This window comes from Chrysoperla carnea, chromosome X, assembly GCF_905475395.1.
Source record: "Chrysoperla carnea chromosome X, inChrCarn1.1, whole genome shotgun sequence".
Lineage (NCBI taxonomy): Eukaryota > Metazoa > Arthropoda > Insecta > Neuroptera > Chrysopidae > Chrysoperla > Chrysoperla carnea.
Window position 1 is genome coordinate 14,545,763 of NC_058342.1, and position 25,139 is coordinate 14,570,901.

At 30.5% G+C, this 25,139-nt stretch overlaps 1 protein-coding gene across 1 annotated transcript in view; it reads left to right on the forward strand.

Moving 5' to 3' along the window:
• Positions 1-25,139, forward strand: part of LOC123302952 (oxysterol-binding protein-related protein 1-like) — a 148,140-nt gene that overhangs the window by 118,071 nt on the left and 4,930 nt on the right. Inside the window, exons 10-13 of the mRNA XM_044886046.1 lie at positions 18,222-18,701; positions 21,799-21,999; positions 23,058-23,304; positions 24,084-24,215. Of these exons, the coding sequence (XP_044741981.1) occupies positions 18,222-18,701; positions 21,799-21,999; positions 23,058-23,304; positions 24,084-24,215 (1,060 nt within the window). The remainder of the gene's footprint in view (positions 1-18,221; positions 18,702-21,798; positions 22,000-23,057; positions 23,305-24,083; positions 24,216-25,139) is intronic.

Consider the following 25,139-nt stretch of genomic DNA (forward strand, 5'->3'; position numbering starts at 1 on the left):
TTTGGGCAATCGTGATCACAGACAAACAAACAGAAGGACAACCGGAAATGGGCTTTTTAGGTGATTTTATGAACACTTGTACTAAAATTTTATTCGTAGCATCAATATTTTTAAGAGTTACAAACTTGGGGGTAAATTTACTATACCTTGATGTATTTCATATAGACATGGTATCAAAACATGCTGATGTATTAATATTAAATAGCACTAAAAACGTATATTTGTTAAATTTCAACATGAGTTACCGCACAGCTTTTTTAAAATTTATTTTATTAGATTATCGCTTGTCTTTGTTTTTCTGTGAACAGTCACATTTAGGCAGACATATATATCGGGGAAAATTAATTTAGGGAAATATATATCGTCCATTCGTTCTTATTTGCGGCATACTTTACATTAAAAATATATTTTAAAAATAAAAATTTTAAACGTGTGTTTGTTTACTCAAAATATTTTTAAAAATGTGATATCACACAATTTTACATTTTAAGTAGCTCGTCTGTTTGAGAAAGTAAGCCGAATGTTCATTTTTTGTCTTGTGGTAAGTAATAGTTCAATCAAGTCCCTCGGTCACAATTAACACAGTTTTGGGGCCTATTGCGGGGCAAAATTGGGGCACCTTACCTTATGGAAGAACTCACAATAATATTAATTGTACAAAAATTAATAGGTGATTGAGCTTCAAAAAAGTTTTCATCATGTAAAAAATTTATCACAGATTCTGATTATAATTTATAGTATGTATAAATTAGATCTTTTACGATATTTTTAAAGCATTAAAAAACATTTACGTGATACAAATATTATTTTTATTCATAATTTTATTTATAACTTAAATTTAATAAATATAAATTAGTTGTTAACTTGACTAGTCATGTGACGGCCGAAGTACTATAACTTATTTCTAGTCCTAGCAAACTGCGGAATACATGCGCACGTATCGCACACACAATATTTGACATTTTTATTTATATATTATATTATGATCAATTCTGCGAGCATAAACTAGCTGTGAGCATTAAAGCATGGCTATGTATTTTGTTATTTTAGTGATTTATTAATTCGAATCCACCAACAATCCCATAATTTAAAAAAAAAATTGTTATCATATGTAACACTATCAGAGTTTTATTTATTTATTAGGTTTTTGTTAACTTAAACTTTCTTATTTTATTTTTGATAACTCTGTATTGTTTTAATTACGAGTTTGTTAGGTTGAGTTTGTAGACTGTAGAGGACTTGGTAGGGTTCTGAAATTTTTAGACCTTGCGATCACAAATGAGACACTTTTACAGAAAACGGAGATATTATAGTAATAATAATATATTAAAGTTTAAGCTAAAATTTTACTCGCAAAAATTTTTATGAGAATAAAAGATATACGATGCGCGCGTATGTATTGTGCTACGCGTTGTGTTACGACAAGAAGTAAGTTAAAGTTTTTAAGGTAATACCAGCTTAAAAATTTTACAAAAGTTGTTACTGCTCCGTGGAATTCAAATTAATCCAAGAAAATTATTATTTTTTTCTTAAAAATAGATATTAGATTCAACTTATAAATTATTTTTGCTCGGTATTTTTTGAATTAAAAAGACACAAAGATCACTAATATAAGAACCGTTTTAAATGTCCACACATATGCCAATTTGAATGTACCGGTAATGTACTTAACTACGATAAACACAAATAGATGTCAGGAAGAGTTATATTTTTTAGTTTGTCTCAGTTTTTCCTGAAATCACGGATAAAACGACGTTTTCTAAAAATGAAACCAAGCTAGATCGATTTTTCGCTCCCAAAAACCCCGCATATCAACTAGAGAAAAATTATATATTAGATTGAAAACAAAAATTCTTGCTAATTTGATTAGAGTTTTTTGGCTTCGATAGTGCTATCCGATAGGTGTGTAGTGATGATAGGGGCAATGAAATCGACGCCAACGCTTTCAATGGATATTTTTGGCATAAAAGGTGGCTGTTATGAGTTATTTTCAATTTTTTACATGTAAATTGTATAGCAAATATGTCAAATAAAAATTATTGAAAAATAATTTTTATTTGACAACAAATTAATTAAACTTGTTGCATTAGAAATTGTGAAAATAAGAAACGAAATTGTATAAATAATATTTTTTAAAAGTAAATTAACATACTTTCGTATTTAAAGTTGATAGAAAATATTATTAAATTTTCAATATAAACCGCATATACAAACTATAAAATTATATACCCATCCATATATTACAATTATGTAAATAAAACACTGCATCGTTACCATGGATATTTTCTTCATATTACATATTTCTACGAATCAATTTATTTTGAAAAACCGTATTTACTATAAACAGATTCTAAGAAATTTCAGTCGAGGCGGTACCATATCTTGTAAAAACCATATAAATATTACATCTTATATGTAATAATAATATATATTATATTATTAATAGCATATATTATCATAGTTCCTGTACAAAGGAATGTAGTCTTTCTATTTTTCAAAGTTAAAAAAAGAAACAAATTTTTATTGGCATTTTCAGGAAAATTAATATAAAATTCTTAATAAAATTCCTACTTGTTGATAGAATAAAAATGTATGCGTCAGTCAAAAACTAACAGCGTCAAAAGTGAAACTTTTTATGTAATTCAAAAACTGTCAATGAGTGTACAAAAAAATACATTGCAGCAAAGAAAAATTGACGGGAAATTATAATAAAAATGATTTATAATAAAAATCAAGAAAAATCTACAGACTATCCCGAATTAATTACTACGGAAGTTTCACTCGTACGTACTATTATTTACATATACATAAAACTATATACATATACGTACAAGTGAAACTTCCGTAGTAATTAATTCGGGATAGTTTGTAGATTTTTCTTGATTTTTATTATAAATCATTTTTATTATAATTTCCAGTCAATTTTTCTTTGCTGCAATGTATTTTTTTGTACACTCATTGACAGTTTTTGAATTACATAAAAAGTTTCACTTTTGACGCTGTTAGTTTTTGACTGACGCATACATTTTTTGTATCTTCATTGACAATAACTGAGAATAATAAAAACAATATTCAAAATATTAAATAAAAATAAATAAAGATCGACATATAAGATTTAAATGTAAGTAGATTTGAACTATCCTTGTTTAATAAAAAATTATCAAAAAAAGATAGTAGATACAAACATTTACAATTTATTTTAAATTATAAAATTAATATTCTAAACAAAGATAGCTCTAAACATATATTAAATATATATAGACATTACAGATAACATTTAATAAACTAGTGTCCCATAAAAAATAAAGATCGACATATAAGATTTAATTGTAAGTAGGTTTGAACTATCCTTGTTTAATAAAAACGCTAGTGTCCCATAAAAAGTTTCACTTTAATAATAACATTTAATAAATAAAGATCGACATATAAGATTTAAATGTAAGTAGGTTTGAACTATCCTTGTTTAATAAATAAATGGTATATGTACATTTATCAAGTCCCACGGCCTCCCTCACTCTGCTGTAGTAAATGGTAATAAGAAAGAGACAAGGAGTTTAACATTTTGTTAGCTTGTTAGCTTGTTAGCTTGTTAGCTGTACGAGTTAACTCTCATGACAAAACGCTAGTGTCCCATAAAAAGTTTCACTTTAAATAAAAATGTCCTATACAAATTCCTGATCAGATTATAGGATGTTCAGAAATTGACAATAATGAAAAAGATAGGTAATCCTCGTTTTTCGACAATTTCTGCTTTGGCTGAAGGTCTGTTTGAAACACGAGTTTATGCAGCTAGAATAAAACAAACGATTTGACAATATACGACGATTTTTAAGCAAAAATTTCCTTTCTATTGGAAGATAAAATCTGTTACACGAAAGGTTGTAATAAAAAATTTTCATTTTCAAGGCATTCAGTGATCTCTAAAATCAAAATTTTGCTCCTTGATAGCAAAATAAATTTATTTATACGCTGTTAATCAATTGTTTATTTAATAAAAATTACAAAAAAATAAAAACTCTAAATGAATATAACTTCTACGTTTAGTATAGAAATGTAAATGAAAAGTGTACTGAAGAGGGGAATAGGGTACTTTTGGTAGTGCAAAACAAATCATGAAATTTGAAAAAAGGTAAAATGTATGTAAAAATATTCTTAAATATTCTGGTTTCGAGTCATCAAAGCACATTTTTCTTTTATAACATTAAAATTAATTAAGTTATTTTTAAACTGTATATCACGTGACCTAAAACTGTATATCACGTGAACCATAGACCATCAGTTAGTTGTGTAGACAGCTTGGTATAATATATCCATAGATAATAAATATTTTATATTTATTATAATCAGATGTCTATGAATATATCTGTCAAACTTATTTGTGTTATTTCGTATAGTGATACCCATATTGATAGTTTAAAAAAGGTTTAAAATTTAATTTAAGGTTTTGGCAAGAAAGCGTGTGTATTTTTCCGAAATAAAATTTTTGGTGGCGTTTTATTAGCAAAATCAACATTTTGAAGTACTTTTTCAAATATAGTAGAATACCCTATTGTGAATACTATGGGGAAACGGGAATTGATTATGCTATTGCAAAAAAATCAAACTCTGACTAATTACATAATCACATTGATTACCAGACTATTATATAAAAACAAAATAACTTTTTCAATAACACGTTAACGTGTCTTAAACTTTCATAAACAAAATTGATAGGTGTGCGGTTTTCAGCGCCCGAACCAGGTATTGCGAGCCAGGCAAATACACGGAGTGGCAAAAATGTGGAACGACAAATCATTTAAATATGATATACCGTAATCTCGATAATTGGGACTCATTAAGACCAAGGAGGGCTATTCCGAAAACTGGAATTGTATGAAAAAATTCATTATAATTTATAAACAAAAAAACATTGAAAAAACACCATTGGAATTTATGTATTTAAGCAAAACTGTAGCATATAATAAATATATCGCGTATACTAGACATATGCTTGAAACTCGAAAAATAACTTTTATCGATAAAAATATTTCAAACGAAAAATGTCGGGCGTGTAGGCGCAGACATTAGACGTTACCTAATTTTTCCAAGATCCCTCTACTCCATAACTGGTAATCGATAGATTAACACTTTAAATTAGTTGTTATTGTTAGTTGTTTTGTTCGAAACATTTTTTCGCAACCCGTACAGTTTAGGCAAAAACGGACTGAAAAGTTTGACCCAAAATTGTTTTTTCATATCAAAATTGGTATTTCGAATAATTGTTTCTGCGAATTTCAGGCACTCTTCAAAAAAAAATTTCCAATAAATTCAAGAAAGGTGGTTCGTTTTTCTATAAAGATCATTTTAGTTCAAATTGAATTAACAAACGCACAAAAAGCTAAATTTTTGTTATCAATTACTGTCAAAACTATTCGGTTTAAAAAAAATGTTTATGTATTTTTAAAGAACAACTTTCTAAATTAAAGTGTTCGTCTAATGTTTGCTAGTTATGAAACAAAGCGAGTTTTTAATTAAACCTGAAATCTTAGATTGAATCCAATACCTGTATAATAGTATAATAAACGAACCTTTTTCTTAAAAACAAATTGTTTTCTGGGTGTTTTCACTCGTGATTTTTTGCATTGGCATCAGAAAATTATCCTAAAAAGAGTCTATATGGTTTAAAGGGGAACCTTAAATGTCAAAATGTAGGTAGCTTTATATACATGTTTTCTTCTCGACGCCAGATGTCAGCAATAGCGAAAAAAACATGGCCGCGCCCATATGAACGAGAAATATCGTTACCCCTTAAGCCATATAGACTAATTTTCTCAGCAAAAATTTTTTGGTAAGAACCAAAAACATTCTAGGTTCGTTTATTGTACGAACAATTATGCTTTTGCAACTAACATTTTTTGTTTGAAGCATTTTCTCAGTTAAACTTATTTTCTGAGTATATGTCAAGTTAAAAAACACAACGAAGAGTTTGGGATGTTGACAGATCCAGCGTCGCCAACTCTACCAACTTTAAGGTAGATCTACCAACTTTGAATATTCTTAGAAAACTACCAAATTTTTTAAACCATCTACCACTTAGATAGTTTTTGGGTTGGCAACGCTGGCCATATCTTTAAGATTTTCATGTTCCCTATTTCCTCTTATAACTTTTACCCTTCTAATTGTAACAAACGTCCTTAAATGGTTTGAAACTTTCATACATTTCACATGATCATGATACAATTCTGGGATAATTACACATGTTGACTCAGTTTTCTAATTCATTTTTTCATTTTCGATATTTTCATTAACTTTTAGATACTTCTATTTTGCTGTTAATAATTTTGCTTGCTTACAGTGGCGCATCCAGAGTTTGAATTTGGACAGTACGTTAAAAAAAAAACAAGTAAAAACAAACAATTGACTAGGTTAATTGTGGAAATACCATGTATAGACAGTGTTGATTACTGAATCGTTTGCTTTTTCACGTCATGTAATATACCATATACTTTTCGCCCTCGCCCAATACGGGTAAACAGTGATGTTTACGAAAAATGTTTGAAAATAAAGTTGTTTATGTTTTTATAAGGAACATTTTTACATTTAAACTTCCCTAATGATTTACAAGATGTTGCTCATTTGCGAATTCGGCCTCACTTTTACGTCCTGAGCATGCTATAAAATTTTCAGCTTGGTATTTTTTTTCGTTTTTGGGTTATCTTGTTGTCAAGCAGACCGACGTGTAGACAACCGAGAATGAACTAAGTAGGTGATTTTATGAACCCCTATACGAAAATTTTGTTCATAGAATCAATATTTTTAAGCGTTAAAAAGTTGGAATTAAACTCAGTATACCTTGATATATTTCTAATATACATGGTATAATAATTCGTGAGCAGTGGAGTTCCATCACTAAAGTCATATTTCATTTAATGTTTCTTACTGTCAACCCCTGTAGCTCGGTTGGTTAAGGCATAACCAATTCTGTCCGCGGTATGCCTATTAGTTGTGATGGGCTGGTGGAGTTGATAAATGAAATTATCAGCCGATAGGTGGTAAAACACATATATGGTATCACAATGGGCTCTATAGCCTGTAAAGTATGTCCTTCGTGGACAGCCAATATAACCTAACCTAACCTAACCTTATTACTGTTAGATGCTTTTTATACCATGTGTATATAAAATATATCAAGCTATACTAAGCTTAGTCCCAAATTTGTAACGCTTAAAAATATTGCTGCTACGAACAAAATATTGGTATAGTGTTCATAAAATCACCTAAATAGTGCATTTTCGGTTATCTGTACGTCTGTCTGTCTAACAACACGATAACCAAAACACGCAAAAAAAATAGCAAGCTGAAACTTTTATTGCGTGCTCAGGACGCAAAAGTGAGTACAAGTTCGTAAGTGAGCAACATAGGTCAACTGGGTCTTGGGTCCGTAGCACTCATCTTGTAAACCGTGAGAAATAGAACCAAAGTTTAGGTACAAAAAATGTCCCTTATAAAAAAATAAACAACTTTTGTTTAAAAAATTTTTTTGTAGACATTATTGTTTATCAGTGAGGGCGCAAATTTAGTTAAGAAACATTATATAGTATGTATATACACCGGTATACCTATTGTATATCGATACCTGTATACTGAGGAAGTGAGAGGAAAGATGCTTCTATAAATTTGTGTGTAAGAGTTGATATCTTTCTTTCCTTACATGACGTAAAAAATAAACCATTGCGTAATCAACACTGTCATTACGTGGTATTTTTCAACAATTAACTTAGTCAATTGTTTATTTTCACTTTTTGTTGAAATTAAATTTCGTCCTTATGAAAAACATGAAATGTCTTCAAACAAAATTTGATTTTGTGGTTTAAAGTAAGGGGTAAAGGCTGGGAAATTGACACTTCTTGCTCTTGCCGGTTTTTAATTATCTAGCTCAATTATCGGAGGTTCTATAGATATGCAAAGCCATAAAAACCGTAAAAACATAATTATTTCGACACATAAAAAGAGAAAAGGTGGGCTGGAAAGTTTATAACTCCGAAAGTTACATCCTTGACACTAAACCAACTCACATACCAGTTTTTAACCCTCTACCTAAGTTTAAATGGGCTGTGGAAGTGTGCCAAGCCTTAAAAATATCGTGAATTTGTGGTATAAAAAAGAAGAAGGAGGTTGGGAAGCTGATAACCCACAAAAATCACATCCTTGAAACTTACTCATCTCACATACCAGTTTTTAACCCTCTACTTCAGTTTTGAATGGGCTTTGGAAGTGTGCAAAGGATTAAAAATATCGTGAATTTTATGGTATAAAAAAAGAGAAGGGGTTGGGAAGCTGATAACCCACAAAAGTCACATTCTCGACAGTTACTCAACTCACGTACCGGTTTTTAACCCTCTAGCTTAGTTTGAATGGGCTGTGGAAGTGTGCAAAGCTTTAAAAATATTGTGAATTTGTAATAAAAAGCGAAGGGGGTTGGGAAGCAGATAACCACCAAAAGGCAGCACATCCTTGACATAAACCCAACTTGCATACCAATTTTCAACTATCTAGCTCAACTTGTAGTAGTTTTACAGATCTACAGACCCGTTGCAATATCCGCTTTGCATCTGGTAATCCTTTCTCTAAGCCCTGCATACCGAATTTCAGTACAAAAATATACCATATTTTCTACTTTTAGCACAGTATTTATTTGCTTGCCCTTATTTGCCCCCCCCCCCACTGATCACCTAAACTTCATTGTATCTGCATCTTTTACGTCCGCTTAATATGAAATACCTGCAATCTGAATTTTAGTTGAAAATATCCTCTTTAAATTGAATAAAATATACGTAGTCCAATTAAAGAGGAAAATTTGTTTTAATTTAATATAAATTTTTTTTTTAATTTAACATAAAATTTTTTTTTTTAATTTTTTATGAACGTTTTAAAAATATATTTTCAAAGTGCAAGCGTTCGATTTGATTTAATTAAAAAACGTTTTATATATTTTTTATAAAAAGGTTCGTGGAAAATTGTCTTTTTTTTTTTATTCAATAAAGTACATATATAGGTGTGCATTAAAAAAATGATAAAAAATATAATTTTTTATATTGCATGTAAAATATATTCAATCAAATGCAACTTACATAAACGTTCTAAACCATTGGTATTATAGACTGAGCATCGCCTATCTTTCAGTGCAGTGAGAGGCGTGCCAACATCGGAAGTAATTTATTGGGTCAGCTAGGGACATTTATTCAAAAAAATACATTTATCAAAAGATTATAAGGACATCTATCAAATAAATATACAATGAATATAGGGACATTTATCAAAAAAACATACATTGAATGTCAAATTTTCATATCCCAAATTGTTTTACATGAAACATCGTGATTTCACTGAGCTTTTTCGCTTTTTGCCTTAAAAAAATCATCATGTATCATTATACATTTTTTCTTACGAATCTACAATGACAAGTATGACAACAATACTTTGTTTTGACATTTCTAAACCGCCGCCATGTTGGATTTGGCCTAAGCAAACATCTCAGATGTTGGCACGCTTAAAATCGTTTGACGCCCACTAAACTAAATGTTCTGTAGTGTAAATTTAAAGGTTTAAATAAATGATGTTTTTTTGAAGTAAATTGTAAGATAGAATTTCATTTCCTTTTATGGTATTTCTAACGACAAAGTGCAAAGAGGTAGTTTTCGGGTAGTATAAAGTTGTAAAAAAAATTGTAGAAGCATTTGTTAACTGCTATAAATTTTCAAAGGTATTTAACATGTAAGGGATATCAATTCATACTATTTAGTAGGCATTTTTTAACATTATAGTTCGCGTTCTTGTCACTAAATTTTAATGTTAAGAAACACTCTATCTAGCGATACAAAAAAGAACTATAACCATTACCTTGCATAAATATATAATTTTCAATAATATTCAAATAAATTTTGTTAAAGAAGTAGATATATAAAACATTAAAATAATTACTTTTATTTTAATTTAGATCATTATAACGTTTAACCTGTCAGCACTCGCATTATGAGCATTTCGCTCACAATCAATTTAAACCATAAATAACTTTTATTTTTCAAATGGTATATGTGGTTGAAATTTTTTCTATCTTCATATAATTTTATCTATTTTCGAATTATGAATATTTAAGAACTTTTCAACCAATCTACAGATTTTATGTTTATATAAAAATGTAGGAAAACTGTCGCGATTATAAAAGACTAAGGGAGCAAACATGCCCAGGCACATTAAAATGTAAAATGAAGTAGGTATATCTTTTGTCTTTTCATTCAATGAACAAATCAGTTGAGTCTAACAGGTATGGTTTACATGTTAAGTCTTAAGTTTGTAACGCTTAAAAATATTGGTGCTATGAACAAAATTTTGGTATAGGTGTTCATAAAATCACCTAATTAGTCCATTTCCGATTGTCTGTCTGTCTGTCTATCCGTCGTTCTGTCATCACGATATCTCAATAACAAAAAGAGATATCAAGCTGAAATTCTGAGGACGTAAAAGGTAAGGTCGAGTTCGTAAATGAGCAACATATGCCAATTGGGTCTTGGGTTCGTAGGACCCATCTTGTAAACCGTTAGAGATAGAACAATAGTTTAAATGTAAAAAATGTTCCTTATTAAAAAATTAAAAACTTTTGTTTGAAACATTTTTTTGTAAACATCACTGTTTACTTAGGAAGGCACATATTAGATGCAAATTTTATAGTATGTATCAATATATGATTATCAGTTATATAATGTTACATGGTATGTATATGTAATGTGACAAAGTAATCACTATCTATACATGGTATTTCAACAATAAACTCAGTCAATTGTTTGTTTTCACTGGTTTACTCGTGGCTTTGACATCTTAGCGTTAAAATCCCACAGAAAGTAAATGTGCAAGCAAAACTAGATATTTGTATATAGATTAAGATATAAACATTTTGGAAGTATCTAAACACATTTTGAGAATTCTATTCTTCAACAATAATATAAAATTTAGCATTTTTTTGACTTCCAGAATCTTTTGAATTCACCGCATTATTTAAACAAATAAAATAACTGATATTTTATTCCATTAATTAGTGGAAAGGGTATTTCGAAGTTGATTTTAATTTTCTTTTTAATTAATGAACACTCAAAAAAACGATATCAGAATTACGTAAGCACCTGATACCTTATAAGTGAATTTACAAAGTTTAAACTAATTTTGCGAATGTTCAATTAAAATATAATATGCAATATGGTTTGTTATACAAAGTGTCCCATATAAATTATACACATAAAAACATAAAAGAAATGTTAGTTAATTCCACAAAATTCAAGAATGGTTTATAAATTTTTATTTTTATAAAATAGCGTTTACCGTGGAAAATTTTATGCATCGGAAAATCGTAAAAACTTAAAATTACGTTGAAAATTAGTATTTTCTGGAATATTTTTTCGTTTTTCTAGAATGTTTCACATAGCCACTAATTGAAGTTAACCTCAAATTTTACAATCACACTTTCTTTTGTTAACTTTGAAAAATAGAAAGATATAAGTTCTTTTGTACAGGAACTATGATAAATATATGCAATTATTATTACATACAAGATATAATATTCATATGGTTGTTACAAGATGTAGTACCGCCTCAGCTGAAATTTCTTAGAATCTGTTTATATTAAAGAACATACGGCTTGATAAACAATTATTTTCGCAGTATAATTTATAAATTCCCCGAAACATACGAGAGAGAAGTAGCTTATTGGGTATCAGTTTTTATTTCGTACCCTGCGATTTTCTCATAACTGGTAATATTTGTGTGAAATATGACGTTGCATTCATTCAAAAAAGGATTTAGGAAAAAAAAGATTTTCGAAATTTTTGAAAGTAATTTTGAAACGCCCTCAGAGGTAAAAAGGAATGCTTAAAAAAAATATTTTAAACAAAAATTGTTTATCTTTTTATAAGAGATAACTTTTACATTTAAATTTGCGTTTTTTCACATTTGCGGTCAATTTTGAAGCTAGAAAATCGAAAAAATGTGCACAAATACTTCAGCTAGAATTTTTTTTAAACTTTTTTTTTATTTAATGCATAGTTTTTTTGTAATTTGTAAAAAACTGATTACAACTCCCAACTACCCGTCAAAAATATGAGTTACACCCCTGACAAGCCAACTTTTTTTACGAAGTTTTTACAACCTAATAAACAACTGTGGAAATTTTCAAAGATGCATTAATTTTTTCTTTTTATATTTAGTTTAATTGTAGGTACTATTATGCTATAAACATTGTACTTGACCTGCTCCTGAAACATCCGCTTTTCGAACAGATTTTCTAGGAGATTAATGATTTTCTGAGAGATTACTTTTGGGGAGTGGTGGATGATCGTAATCTTCGGGAATGGCTCTTCTGAATAGTCTGGACATATTCTTCTTCTTCAAGCTTACCTCGCAAACAAGTGAATATGTGCCAAAGAAATTTTATAGATCCAGAGAAGTGGGTTGGGCTCTGAAGTTTTTAGACGTTGCGTTCAAAAACGGGACACTATTAAAGAAATTTTTTTGGTCTATTTTTTCCAAATCTGTCTAAGATATTACTATTAATTATTTCATCTGGTAATAGACAAGCTTCTGGTTTCATAAAAGACGAGAATTGTACAGCAATTTTTACGAATTTCTGTTTTTAAACAATTTGATCATTTTGAACACTGAAAAAGTTCAAAATTGAGCTTTTTATTAAGTAGGACCGGGTACAAAAGTAACACTCTGTACTTTCACTTTGGTTGCTGGTTAAGTGTTAGTATTTTGATGAAATAATTATATCCATATATAAATTCCGTGCATGCTCTTTACATTAGTATCTTCATTTTCCTTATAATTGTATCTTTTATATGAATCATATAGACTTAAAAAAAATTGGTAAGTTGTTACTTTTGACCACGTTAGCGGGTCGAAAGTAACACGTTGGCGGATCGAAAGTAACAGGACAAAGGGGTTTGAAATAAATATGCTATAATATAATAAATCCACTAATGACTTATAAGAAAAGTTTATATGAACAAGAAAAATACACATTTACATTAAAAAATTATATATTTTATGCAAATAAATCAACATTGTTAACTCCTGGAAATAAATTTTCTTAGTTTGAGTAATGAGATCTATTAATATTTGATAATCAAATATTCTAATCAGATTATTCAATATCAGTGTACCTACTTGTGTAAGTAACATGTCCTGTGTACCCACAGAGCTATGTTACTTTTGTACACTACCACATTTTTGGTAAAACAATAAAAATAACCTTAAAGCGGATGGTGATAGGCAAAAACGAATTAAAACACTGTACAATCAACGTAATCAAGAAATAATATGCAAACACTCAGATTTATATCAGGCTATTAATACGAAGTAAACATAAAATAAGTAAAATTTCAAAATCCTACTTTTGATTTGTAAAATCACGCTTTGTCCTCTCACAAAATCTGACATCGCCGGGCAAATAAAGGAGGTGGCATCGTCTATCATTTAAAGGCAGTGATGCGGTTTTTCGACTGTTAGATAAACCCGCTTTCCCCGTTGTTTTTAAATATGTATTTTGGTGATTTAGAAAAGAGCTTTAATGATGAATGTATCGATTTACGTTCTTATTTAACAAGGGTATGTCGAGCTGGAAAACTGCCTCAAACAATCAACACGATATTACAGATTCTAAGAAATAAAGAAATTGAAACTAACGAACTTAAAACAAAGCTCTTTATTGGTAGATTCTCTGAACACACTGTACGTTACATGCTTTTCATTAGTGAAGAGTATCAATTAAGTTACTATTAATATGGAAAACCACTTATTTGTTACTTCATTCACAGAGGAAATTCATGTTCATTTGTGGTTTTATTGAGTGGTTTTCAATATATCAAATATTACATGGAGTCACATCTCAGAATACTATTTGTTTTAAATCAATTAGATTTTCCAACCGTATCCGCTTAGAAAATGGTTTTCATTCAAATTATTTGTCACCAATTAATATCGTCCATTGTCTTATTATATATGTTATAGAAAAAGTCAATTATTAGTAAAAGTTGACTCTTCCTAGGCAGAGTAAACTCTTACTTTTACTAAAAACATTAGTAATAGTAACAGTTGATTAAAAATGAGTTAACACACTTTTCCTAAGAAGAGTTAACTATGCTTACTGTGGTTTAGTCAAAGTTGATAAAAGTAAATTAATTTATTTTATAATAATTATGCCAGATTGCTAATGTTGTAACAAATGATAGTCTACATTTCTATTTTATACCATGTAAATATGAAATATACATAGTATATTAAGTTTAGTCCCAAGTTTGTAACGCTTAAAAATATTGTTGCTACGCACAAAATTTTGGTATAGGTGTTCATAGAATCATCTAATTAGTCCATTTTCGGTTGACTGTCTGTCTGTCTGTCGTCTGTCTGCCCGCCTGTCATCACGATTACTCGAAAACGAAAAGAGATTTCAAGCTGAAATTTTTATAGCGTGCTGAGGACGTAGAAAGTGAGGTCAAATTCCATGATTCACTCCTCATTTTCAAGCTTATCATATTGGCTTAAGCCAGTTAGAATTCTAACGAAAAATATACTCACGGACTAAAATTGTACTGCTTAGGAAAAAACAGGCTAAACAAATAATAATTTTAACGAAAATCTATATTTTAAATGAGTTAAATAATAAGTGTATCAGGCAAACATGATTCGAATGTAACAATTTTTATAGATGTTTTCCTAATACTGAAAACATCATTAAGAAATGAATCAGCAACTGTAAAGACATTTCAAATGCACTATTTTTAAAACATGTTCTCCTAATATTAATTTAATAACTTTTGATTTTTTTCACCACTTTTCTACGAAATTTGCTGTCGATTTTTAGTCAAGAGTAAAGGGTGGCCATGGGTTACGACAGCCACGGGAGTGAAATTTCTCACGGTTCGAGCTAGCATATATATAATTCTGTATTCGCGTAAAAGAGTCCGCCGTATAAGTCCTTTAAAAACACACCATTAAAAGAAAATTCAGTTTTTTTATTTGAGGTTAGTTTACTATAATTGCATTTGTCCAACATTCAAAAACATTGAGTAAAGTACATATTAGTGAAGTTAGTGATACAAAATGATGATTTTTTGTCAAAAACATTCGTATGCGACCAAGATTTGTAGCGTAGCTCTTCCGGTCAGTGTAGCTACCGCAGAAAGATAGTTTTCTACACATCACAGGGTAAAATCTTGGTTGCGTGCTTAAATGGGATAGGAAAGATTATTCGGGCTTGCTTTCCTAAACATCTGGAAATCGACCATATTATCAACGCTTTCTTGAAAAACAAAAACAAAAGCATGAATTAAGAAAAACTTAAATAAAATTATTTATTGTAAAATGTATACTGGAGTTTTGATTGGAAGTTGCAAAAATTTTAAAATGTAGTCTTTTTTCTCACTCAATCAAATGAAAAAGTATCCATCTTGTAAACCATTAGAGATAGAACAAAACTTTAAATGTAAAAGTTATTCTTTATATAAAAAATAACACCTTTTATTTGAATCATTCTCTTGTAAATATCACTGTTTACTCGTGAGGGCGCAACTTAGGAAAAAAAATTGGTGTCCACATTTTCCTAAACTATAAAAAAAATATGTTGAAAATATTCAGGTAAACTTCAATCAGTGGGTTGTGAAACATTCTAGAAAAAAAAAAAAAATTCCAAAAAATACTTTCGTAATTTGCGTAATATTTTCTAAATTTTTTTGCCCATTTAATCAAATAATAAAAACCATGTTGTCATTTTATCAACCGTTAGAGATAGAACAAAACTTTAAATTTAAAAGTTATTTCTTATAAAAAGATATACAATTTTTGTTCGAAATATTTTTTTCTAAGCATTCCTTCTAACCTGTGAACCAAATTACCTTCAAAAATTTCGCAAATATTTTTTTTTCCTAAATCTTTTTTTACATTTAACCGACATTTAAAACTTAAGAAATTTTTTGTCTATGTTATCGATTTATCATTCAGTTAATGAATGCAAAGTCATATTTGACACAAATATTACCAGTTATGAGAAAATCGCGGGGTACTAAATAAGAACCGATACCCAATAAGCTACTTCTCTCGCCTATGTTTCGAGGAATTTCTTAATTATAATTCTGCGAAAATAATTATTTATCAAACCGTATGTTCTTTATTATAAACAGATTCTAAGAAATTTCAGTCGAGGCGGTACTACATCTTGTAATAAATATGAATATTATATCTTGTAAGTAATATTAATTGCATATATTATCACAGTTCCTGTACAAAAGGACGTAGGCTTTTTATTTTTCAAAGTTAACAAAAGAAACAAATTTTATTAGCAATTCTAGGAAAATTAATATAAAATTCTTTATAAAATTCCAACTTGTCGATAGAATAAAAATGTTCTATACAAATTCTTGATCAGATTACAGAGTGTCGAAAATTGGCAAAAATACAAAATTAGACAATCCTTGTTTTCCGTAAATTTCTACTTCTGCTGAAAATCTGCTTAACACAGGTTTATGGAGCTAAAATAAAAGTAATAATGCTAACATAAAGCAATTCCTTTTGGCCAATAAATAGATACACGATGGATTTTTAAGCAGAAATTTTTGTTCGATTAAGAGATCCTCGAATGTGTAACTCGAAGAGTTGTAGTGGAGCACATATCAACGTTTTCTGAGCTTGGATAATTTCGGAGGTATTTGCAATTAAAGTTGATCTGAACAGAAAGTCTCAAAATTTTATTTTTCCGCCCGCTTTCCAGGTGGACTCCTATTTATTTGATTCTCTTTATCAGCCTGTATATGTTTCCACAAAATTTTCCTTGTTTGCTTTTTCGGAGGTCTAGGAAATAAACTGTATTAAATTACTGTTTCCTTATAAATTATTTCTCCAGCATGTTTTATTCTGTCTATACCTTATCTGTCTTATTCCTTTACCAAATTCCATGATTTACTTGTCATTTTCAAGCTTATCATGTTGACTTCTGGCGCAAAATAGACTCACGGGCTAAGAATGTACCGCTTAGGAAATAACAGACTATACAAATAATTTTAACGAAAAAATATCATAAATTTAAATAAGTTTAAATAATAAGTTTATTAAGCAAACATGTATGAGCGTCTCCAAGGGAGGGGGTAGGGCCAGCTGCCCCTTTCTAGAGATTAACAAAAATGGTTCAAAGCATTAACTTTCTTTAAAAAAGTAAAATTATACTGAATTAAAAATTTCAGTTATCGAGTGAGTTTAGTATGAAATTAGAATCCATCAAGGTATATACAAATTTGAACTAACCATCTTTTATAGGTTCTGAGAAAAAGGGTACTTATTTTTTTGACCTAATTTAGACTCTTACGGGAAAACAAACTTATTTACGAAAAAATGTTTCAAACAAAATTTGTTCACTTTTTTATATTAAACAATTTTACATCTAACCTTTTATTCTTCCTCTTGCGGTTTACAAGACCCAATGGACCCATGTTGCCAGTTTACGAACTCAAACTCGCTTTTTTAGAACGTAGCACGATATAAAAAAAAATTCAGCTTGATACCTCTTTTTGCTTTTGAGTTATCGTGTTAACTAAATGGACTAATTAGGTAAATTTTATGAATACCTATATCAAAGTTTTTTTTGTAGCATTAATATTTCTAAGCGTTACAAATTTGGGATTAAACTTAATATACTCTGATATATTTCATATATAAGGTACAAAAAAAAAGTTTTAGGAAAAGACGCTCATACGCTGAAAGGGAGAAAAACGCATAAAAAAAATAAATTTTCGCAATTTTTCGCTTAATTTTAAAAATAAGTTTTATCTCCTATATTTTTACTTGTACCTACATATTTTTCTGATTCTCCCCCGCTTTGCCATCGGCGGGCAACGCCTTTGCAAACATGTTTGCAAAGTTTCTTAATAGTTTTTATAGATGTTCTTCTAATACTGAAGACATCATTAAGAAGTAACAACGACTGTAAAGATCTTCCAAATTAAACTCTTTTTAAAACATGTTCTCTTAATAGTAATTTAAACAAAATTTTATAGTTTTTTCTCCGAGATTTGTTGTTATTATTTTCTAGCCACGGATACAGAGTAGCCACAGGTGTGGAATTTCGAATGGGTCGAGCTAATAATTGCAATTAAAAAATAATTTGCTTTTCTCTCTCGAATTAATCGCATTTTTTTAAATTTCAGATCCACGTTACCTGTTCCTATGATCAACAGAAATGATTTCAGTACATGGTCCGTATTAAAAAATTGTATTGGTAAAGAATTAAGTAAAATTACAATGCCAGTGATATTTAACGAACCGTTAAGTTTCCTTCAACGTATGGTTGAATATATGGAATATGCTGATTTGTTACGTGTCGCCGCCGAACAAAGTGATCCATTGGAACGTATTAAATATGTGGCTGCATTTGCTGTTAGTGCACTAGCATCAAATTGGGAACGTTTGGGCAAACCATTTAATCCATTATTAGGTGAAACGTATGAATTAGAACGAGAAAATTTTCGTATTGTATGCGAACAAGTCAGTCATCATCCACCAATATCTGCATTTCATGCTGATAGCAAAGATTGGGTCTTTCATGGATCTGTTCACCCAAAATTGAAATTTTGGGGTAAAAGTGTTGAAATTCAGCCTAAAGGCGTTGTTACTGTTGAATTTCCAAAGTAAGTATTAATCCAATCTACATGTTCCATGTACAAGCCATGCTATAAATATATATATATATTCACTGTATCTACACTTAAAAAAAACTCGAGATTTTGTTTCGTTAAAAATACATAATATTTGTCAACTTTAGAATGTGCTACTCCAATATACTGAAAGATTTGAAGTGTTGCCATTGCAATCGGAAATTCGAGACTATTTGTAAAAGGAAAAACGAACAAACAAATTGATGTGCGTTTCATAGCTGTATGATTTTACGTTCTCAAGATATGAGCATTTTTGAAAGCGGAAACCATACAATTTTAGTTAAATCGTATACAGATTGTTCGATTTACATCTAGGCATATAAATATCACGAATATGACAGAGTAAATGCGTTAAGCAATACATCAAAGTAAGAAGTATTAATGGTGTTACATCAAATTGCAAAAGTGACTTGTAATGTGGCTTATCTGTTGTAGTTTATCTATTCAACTCTGTCATACTCGTGATATTTAAATGCCTAGATGTAAATTCTGTATATTTAATATTGCAAAATTGTTTATTACAAAAGTTTGGTATTACAACTGATACAAACAAAAAGTAACAAGAACTTAAAAAAATTAATAGTAAAATAATGAAAAAGTACTTTTTCTTAAAGGATTGGCCATGCCAGTCAGAAGGGTAATTTGCAGTATAATTTTTCCAAAATACCATTCTTTAGCCCAATCTTGTATAACTGCTTGGGAGTTTCGATACTAGACCTCTCTTTTTCTTGCTCTTCTTCTTTTGATACACCTCGCACATTGATATATTAGCATACATTTTTGCCGTTTCATTTTTAAGTCTATCGCGGCCATCATGTCCAATAGAAGTATGAGTAGTATTAATAATGTCGTTTTACGTTTAACGGCGTTTTCTTGTCTTCTAATTTTGCGTCTTCTAAGTCCATTGCAAATTTTAAAAATTGTTATTTTGTCATCAAATTGAAATGACTATCTTTCATGTCTTCAATCGTTAAAATTTTTTGTAAAAAGCGCTCTTTCTTTTCTTGATCACCATTTTTATACCTTGTATATTAAATATACCAAGGTATACTAAGTTTAGTCCCAAGTTTGTAACGCTTAAAAATATTGACACTATGAACAAAATTTTGGTGTAAGTGTTCATAAAATTACCTAATTAGTCCATTTCCAGTTGTCTGTCTGTCTATCGTCTGTCGTCTGTCCTTCTGTCATCACGATTACTCCAAAAAAAGAGGTATTAAGCTGAAATTTTAGCTTTAAATTTAATTTTATAGCGTGCTTAGGACGTAAAAAGTGAGGTCGAGTTCGTAAAAATGTTTTTTATAAAAAATAAACAACTTTTGTTTGAAATATTTTTTCGTAAACATCACTGTTTACCAGTGAGAGTGCAAATTATGCGCAAATTGTATAATATGTATAATGTGGGAATATCAATTATATATGTGTGACATGTATGTATATGTAATGTGACAGAGTAATCAACACTGTCTATACATGCTATTTCAACAATTTACTCAGTCAATTGTTTGTTTTTACTTGTTTCAAATACATTATGTATATGCGTTTCTTTGTTATTTTTAGATCTCCTTAATTTTTTAAGAATTGGGACTGATATGAGTAGTCAAAACTTTTTTTGACGGAATCATCTAGTCAAAACCACTTTTGACCAGCTTTACTTTTTAGTGACATATAACAGTCAAGTTTTGCCCAATGAAGCTGGTCAAAAGTGGTTTTGACCGACTAAGAGTTTTGAATGTAACATAAACAAAACTTATACAATGCAGTTTCGATTATCGAAAACATCAAATAATTGGAAGATTTTCGAGCGCTCACACTTTCCACATCACTCTCTACCAGTCACACTAAAAATTATATTGTTTGTTTGTATATACATCTAATCATTGTTATGATTCGAAAAAAACAAAAGCCACAATAACACGTGTTCAACCTTCAATACATATACTCAATGTCAAAAACAATGCTCGTTTTAAAACATTCTAAGTGTTACTATTATAACATAACATATGATGAGTACGCTTAGAATGTTTTAACTGTGGCATTTTTTTTGACAGTGAGTATACATTAAAATGCTGTTTTTGTTATTTAACAAGTGAAAACAAACAATTGACTGAAATACTGAGTTAATTGTTGAAATACCATGTATAGACAATGTTGATGACTCTTACACATTACACATACGTTCATGTCACACATGCATAACTGATATTCCTATATAATACATACTATACAATTTGCTCCTAATTTGCACCCTAACGGGTAAACAGTGCTGTTGACGAAAAATTGTTTAATTTTTTATAAGAAACATTTTTACATTTAAACTTTTGTTCTATCTCCCACGATTTACAAGATGGGTCTTACGGACCCAAGACCCAATTGACCTATGTTGCTCATTTACGAACTCGACCTCACTTTTTACGTCTTGAGTACGCTGTAAAAATTTCAGCTTGATATCTTTTTTCTTTTTTGAGTTATCGTGTTGACAGACGGACGAACGGACAACCGAAAATGGACTAATTAGGTGATTTTATGAACACCTATACCTAAATTTTGTTGGTAGTATCAATATTTTTGAGCGTTACAAACTTGGGACTAAACTTAGTATACCTTGGTATGTTTCATATACATGGTATAAAAATTCGTTATGTGTTATTTAAAAATGGGTATATCCACAATCTTTTCTATGAATTTCTACCAGTAGGAATTTTGTGAAGTTTCTTCTCATTATTTCTACTATTAAATATTGAATTGGTAGCAATTTTTTTCTAATTTCCTTCTCACTAGCATCTTAGTCGTAATTTTCTTTTACAATTCCTTCGTGTTAGAATTGTGAGAAAAATCCTTAACATTTTAAAGCTTATCTTGCTCGAGTGATTCGAGACGCAAAATCTTACTCGTGTCGCATTTCTAGCTATACGCATAGACTGCTTTTTTAAATAAGACGAGAGTGTGGTTACAATAATATTTGAACTATATATTCGTATTATTTTCTTTCCACAATTTCATTTTTGAATTTGATAATCAATATTTATAGCGTTTTAGAAATAAATCCTTAACGTGTTTTTATTTTTAGATGGGAAGAGGCCTTTACATGGTCAAATGTTAATTGTTGTGTGCATAATATAATTGTTGGAAGACTTTGGATGGAACAATATGGAACTATGGAAATAGTTAGTTCCAATCCAAATGGTTACAAAGCTACTCTTACATTTAAACCAGCTGGTTGGCAATCCAAAGATTTACATCGAATTGAAGGTTATATCACAGATAAATCGTAAGTGAATTATTTTGCAACACTAAAATTACAATCCATTACTCCATTTTTTGGAGTATAATGGTTAATTCCTGATTGATTATGATGATAATAATAATAATAATAACAAAAAAAGGGGTACCGCAAGTGTGTCCCTAGCACCTAGACCAAGAATTCTCTGTGCCCTCCTTGAGAACGACTTATCACCCGAAGACGAGATGTTTTTCGGTTAGAGGCGCTATTAAAATCGGATGAAGCTATAGAAGTCTGTCGAGGCCAGACGCCACGCAGAAAGTAGATTTCGTCATCCTCCATACAGGCTCTACAAGTGGGATCATTAAAGATCCCCATGTTATAAAGGTGGTAGTTTAATCGACAGGGTCTCGTCAAGAGTCCCAACAATCTTCTCAACTGTGCTCTAGTAAGTTTCAGACGTGAACAGTCGCCTAGCTATGGTTGCACGCATCTTGGAATATCGCATGCCCTGAGAAAGTCCCAGTAACCAAGATGAGCTTGTCGTTGTCATTCTTTGATTCGATAAATTACAGAGCATTTTGCTATAGGAATGACAGGCTTAGATGAAAGGGGCGGTTTAAAAGACCCCTCCCGTGCCAACGAGTATGTTACTCGGTACCTAGATCGGCCTGACTGTGCTGTTCAGTGTCAAGTGATTTAGCTCCTTAAGCATTCATAGACTATCTTTTGAAATCTTTATGCCTCAAGGACTCGAAGGGCGTCCTGACTATCTGAGAAGATGCTAATATGTGCCGCACTGTAACCTGTCGAGTTACAGATCTGGGCACGTCTCAGCCTGGTGAAGATTTCCAATTCCTTTATTCTAGGCAAGATTGATTGTGATGATTGACGATATCGCATGATTTTAATGATTGACGATATTTCACCTACTTTTGATGTTTAATGGTAACAAGCCCTTACCATCAACTGGCCTAGGAGCCCCAACTAACCTCTCTGTGACCCTCCATGGTTGGTTTGATTCTATTTTGCGTTAGCCAAAAATTTTGCTACTTTTAACAGATGTTGCCTCCAAATTGTTGTCACTAAATTTGTTCTTTTTGTAGAAAGAAGAAATTATACTTTTTATATGGAAAATGGACCGATTTTATCAAATGTACGGATATGACGTCATATGATGAATATTTACGTGATAATGCACATAAATTTAGTTTGTACAGCAAAAAGGGTGAAAGCAGTGATGGTCGAAGTAAAAGTCCTAACGATTCACCGTCAAATACACCACGTAAAGTACTTCAGAAGTTGAATAGTTTAAAAGTTGGGCCATTTAAATCAAATTCAGTGCAACAGGAGGTAAGCTTCGATACTTAATTTCGATATTAATGATCTTTTTGTTCCTAACCTAAGCTTTTTTATCTTAGGGGCTTCTTAATTGTATTCTTCCCTTGCTTAATCTTCCGAGGGAAATAATTTGTGCACGGTCTATTCAACTTTGTTAAAAATAGTATTCATAAAATAACTTTTTTTTTGGGTTATTTAGAGAAATTAAGCTCAAAAAACACAAATATCTAATTAATTTCGTGTCATTGGGCGCGTTATTTGCGAGATATTGTCAAAAATCGAGGGTCTCTCGAGTTTTTTGGGCTGATTATAAATTCGAGATAATAAAACAAAAGCGGATGAGATCAATGAAAAAGTGACAGAGATAACCAAATTTTTTTAATTTTAAATTGCACCTCGGAAATTTCAGGGTCATTTTGGGTCACTGATCACGAATCCGGGATTTAATTACTAAAATTCAAAAGCCCAATATGATATGTGTTATAATGAACTCGCTTTGTATAATTTTTTGGTCAAAATTACCTTAAATATTGTATTATATCAAATTCTGAATTGTGTTTTTTTTTTTCTAAAGAAAATTTCAGAAAGATGAAAAATATTTGTTTTTCGATTTCAATAAAACTCTTTATATAAGGTAATTGTGACCCAAAATATTTAAAGATTAGGAGCATAGCCTTTGACGTATTTCCTGAAATCGCTGAATATTCATCCAGTCTTATTCGAAATGAATTCGTATTTTTGTAATATTGGGGTCAAAATTATTAAAAATAAATTTCTTTCTTGATTTCTAGAGTGTTGATGAAAGCACAATTCCTGAACCTACGGATTGTGATGTTCCAAAAAGCGATTCCACATACTCAATTGACATTCCAAATTCTGTAACGCTGTGGCAATGTACACCGAGGCCATCTCACAGTAGCGAAGTAAGTTACCTAATAATATTAACGCAGTTCACTTATGACAATGTACGGTCAACGCCACAGAATTTGGTCCAAATAGAATTACCAAACCAATTTCAGATACTTGTATCTCCGCGAAAAATGATTCAATGTTGACCATCAAAAGCTATGATCATACTAAAGCTTGGCACCCGAACGTCCATAAATGAACTGGCGGATCAAATAAATGGAAACATGATATGCGTACCGGGACACAGAGGCATTCCAGGAGATTGTGCTTGCTATAAATGGCACATTACTGCCAGGCACAAGCATCAATAGGCATCCAGAAGTTCCGTTTGCGAAATACTATTTGTCTTTCAAAGAGGATGTCTTAAAAACATGCCAATCTTAAATGAAGGGAGCAATGTACTTGCGGTATTACAAGACAGATATGATCTGAGTACAATCGTAGGCGTTCCGAAGATCCTATTACAATCATTGCAGGAGCTGTAACAGTGGGAGGAATAAACGGTGTCTCATCTTCTCTGCCACTGCCCAGCTTTTGGTATAAGTAGACCTCTCCGACCTAAAGTCCCTTGACGCACACTCTTGCAGTTCTTAAACAGCTCCAAATGATTCATGGAGTAGTGGCCGAAGATTTTTCTATATCACAACGGATCATATCCCAGAATAGTCCCTCTAACCCAAACTAACCTATGAAATTAAAATATTATTTGTTAACGCAAGTTTAATGACATTTCGATCAATAAAAACTTTGTTTTTAAAACAAGCACATCTATTATTGCGAAAATGATTCATAGCAGGCTTACAACTACATTTTTGGAATCCCTGCCTACCAGAAGGTGATTGACTTGGCATAGTATCTCTCAAGAAACTGAACTTTCTGAAATTTCGTCGACCTAGTTTGCATCTTAATGCTGCAACTCTTGCCGTGTAAGCCAAATA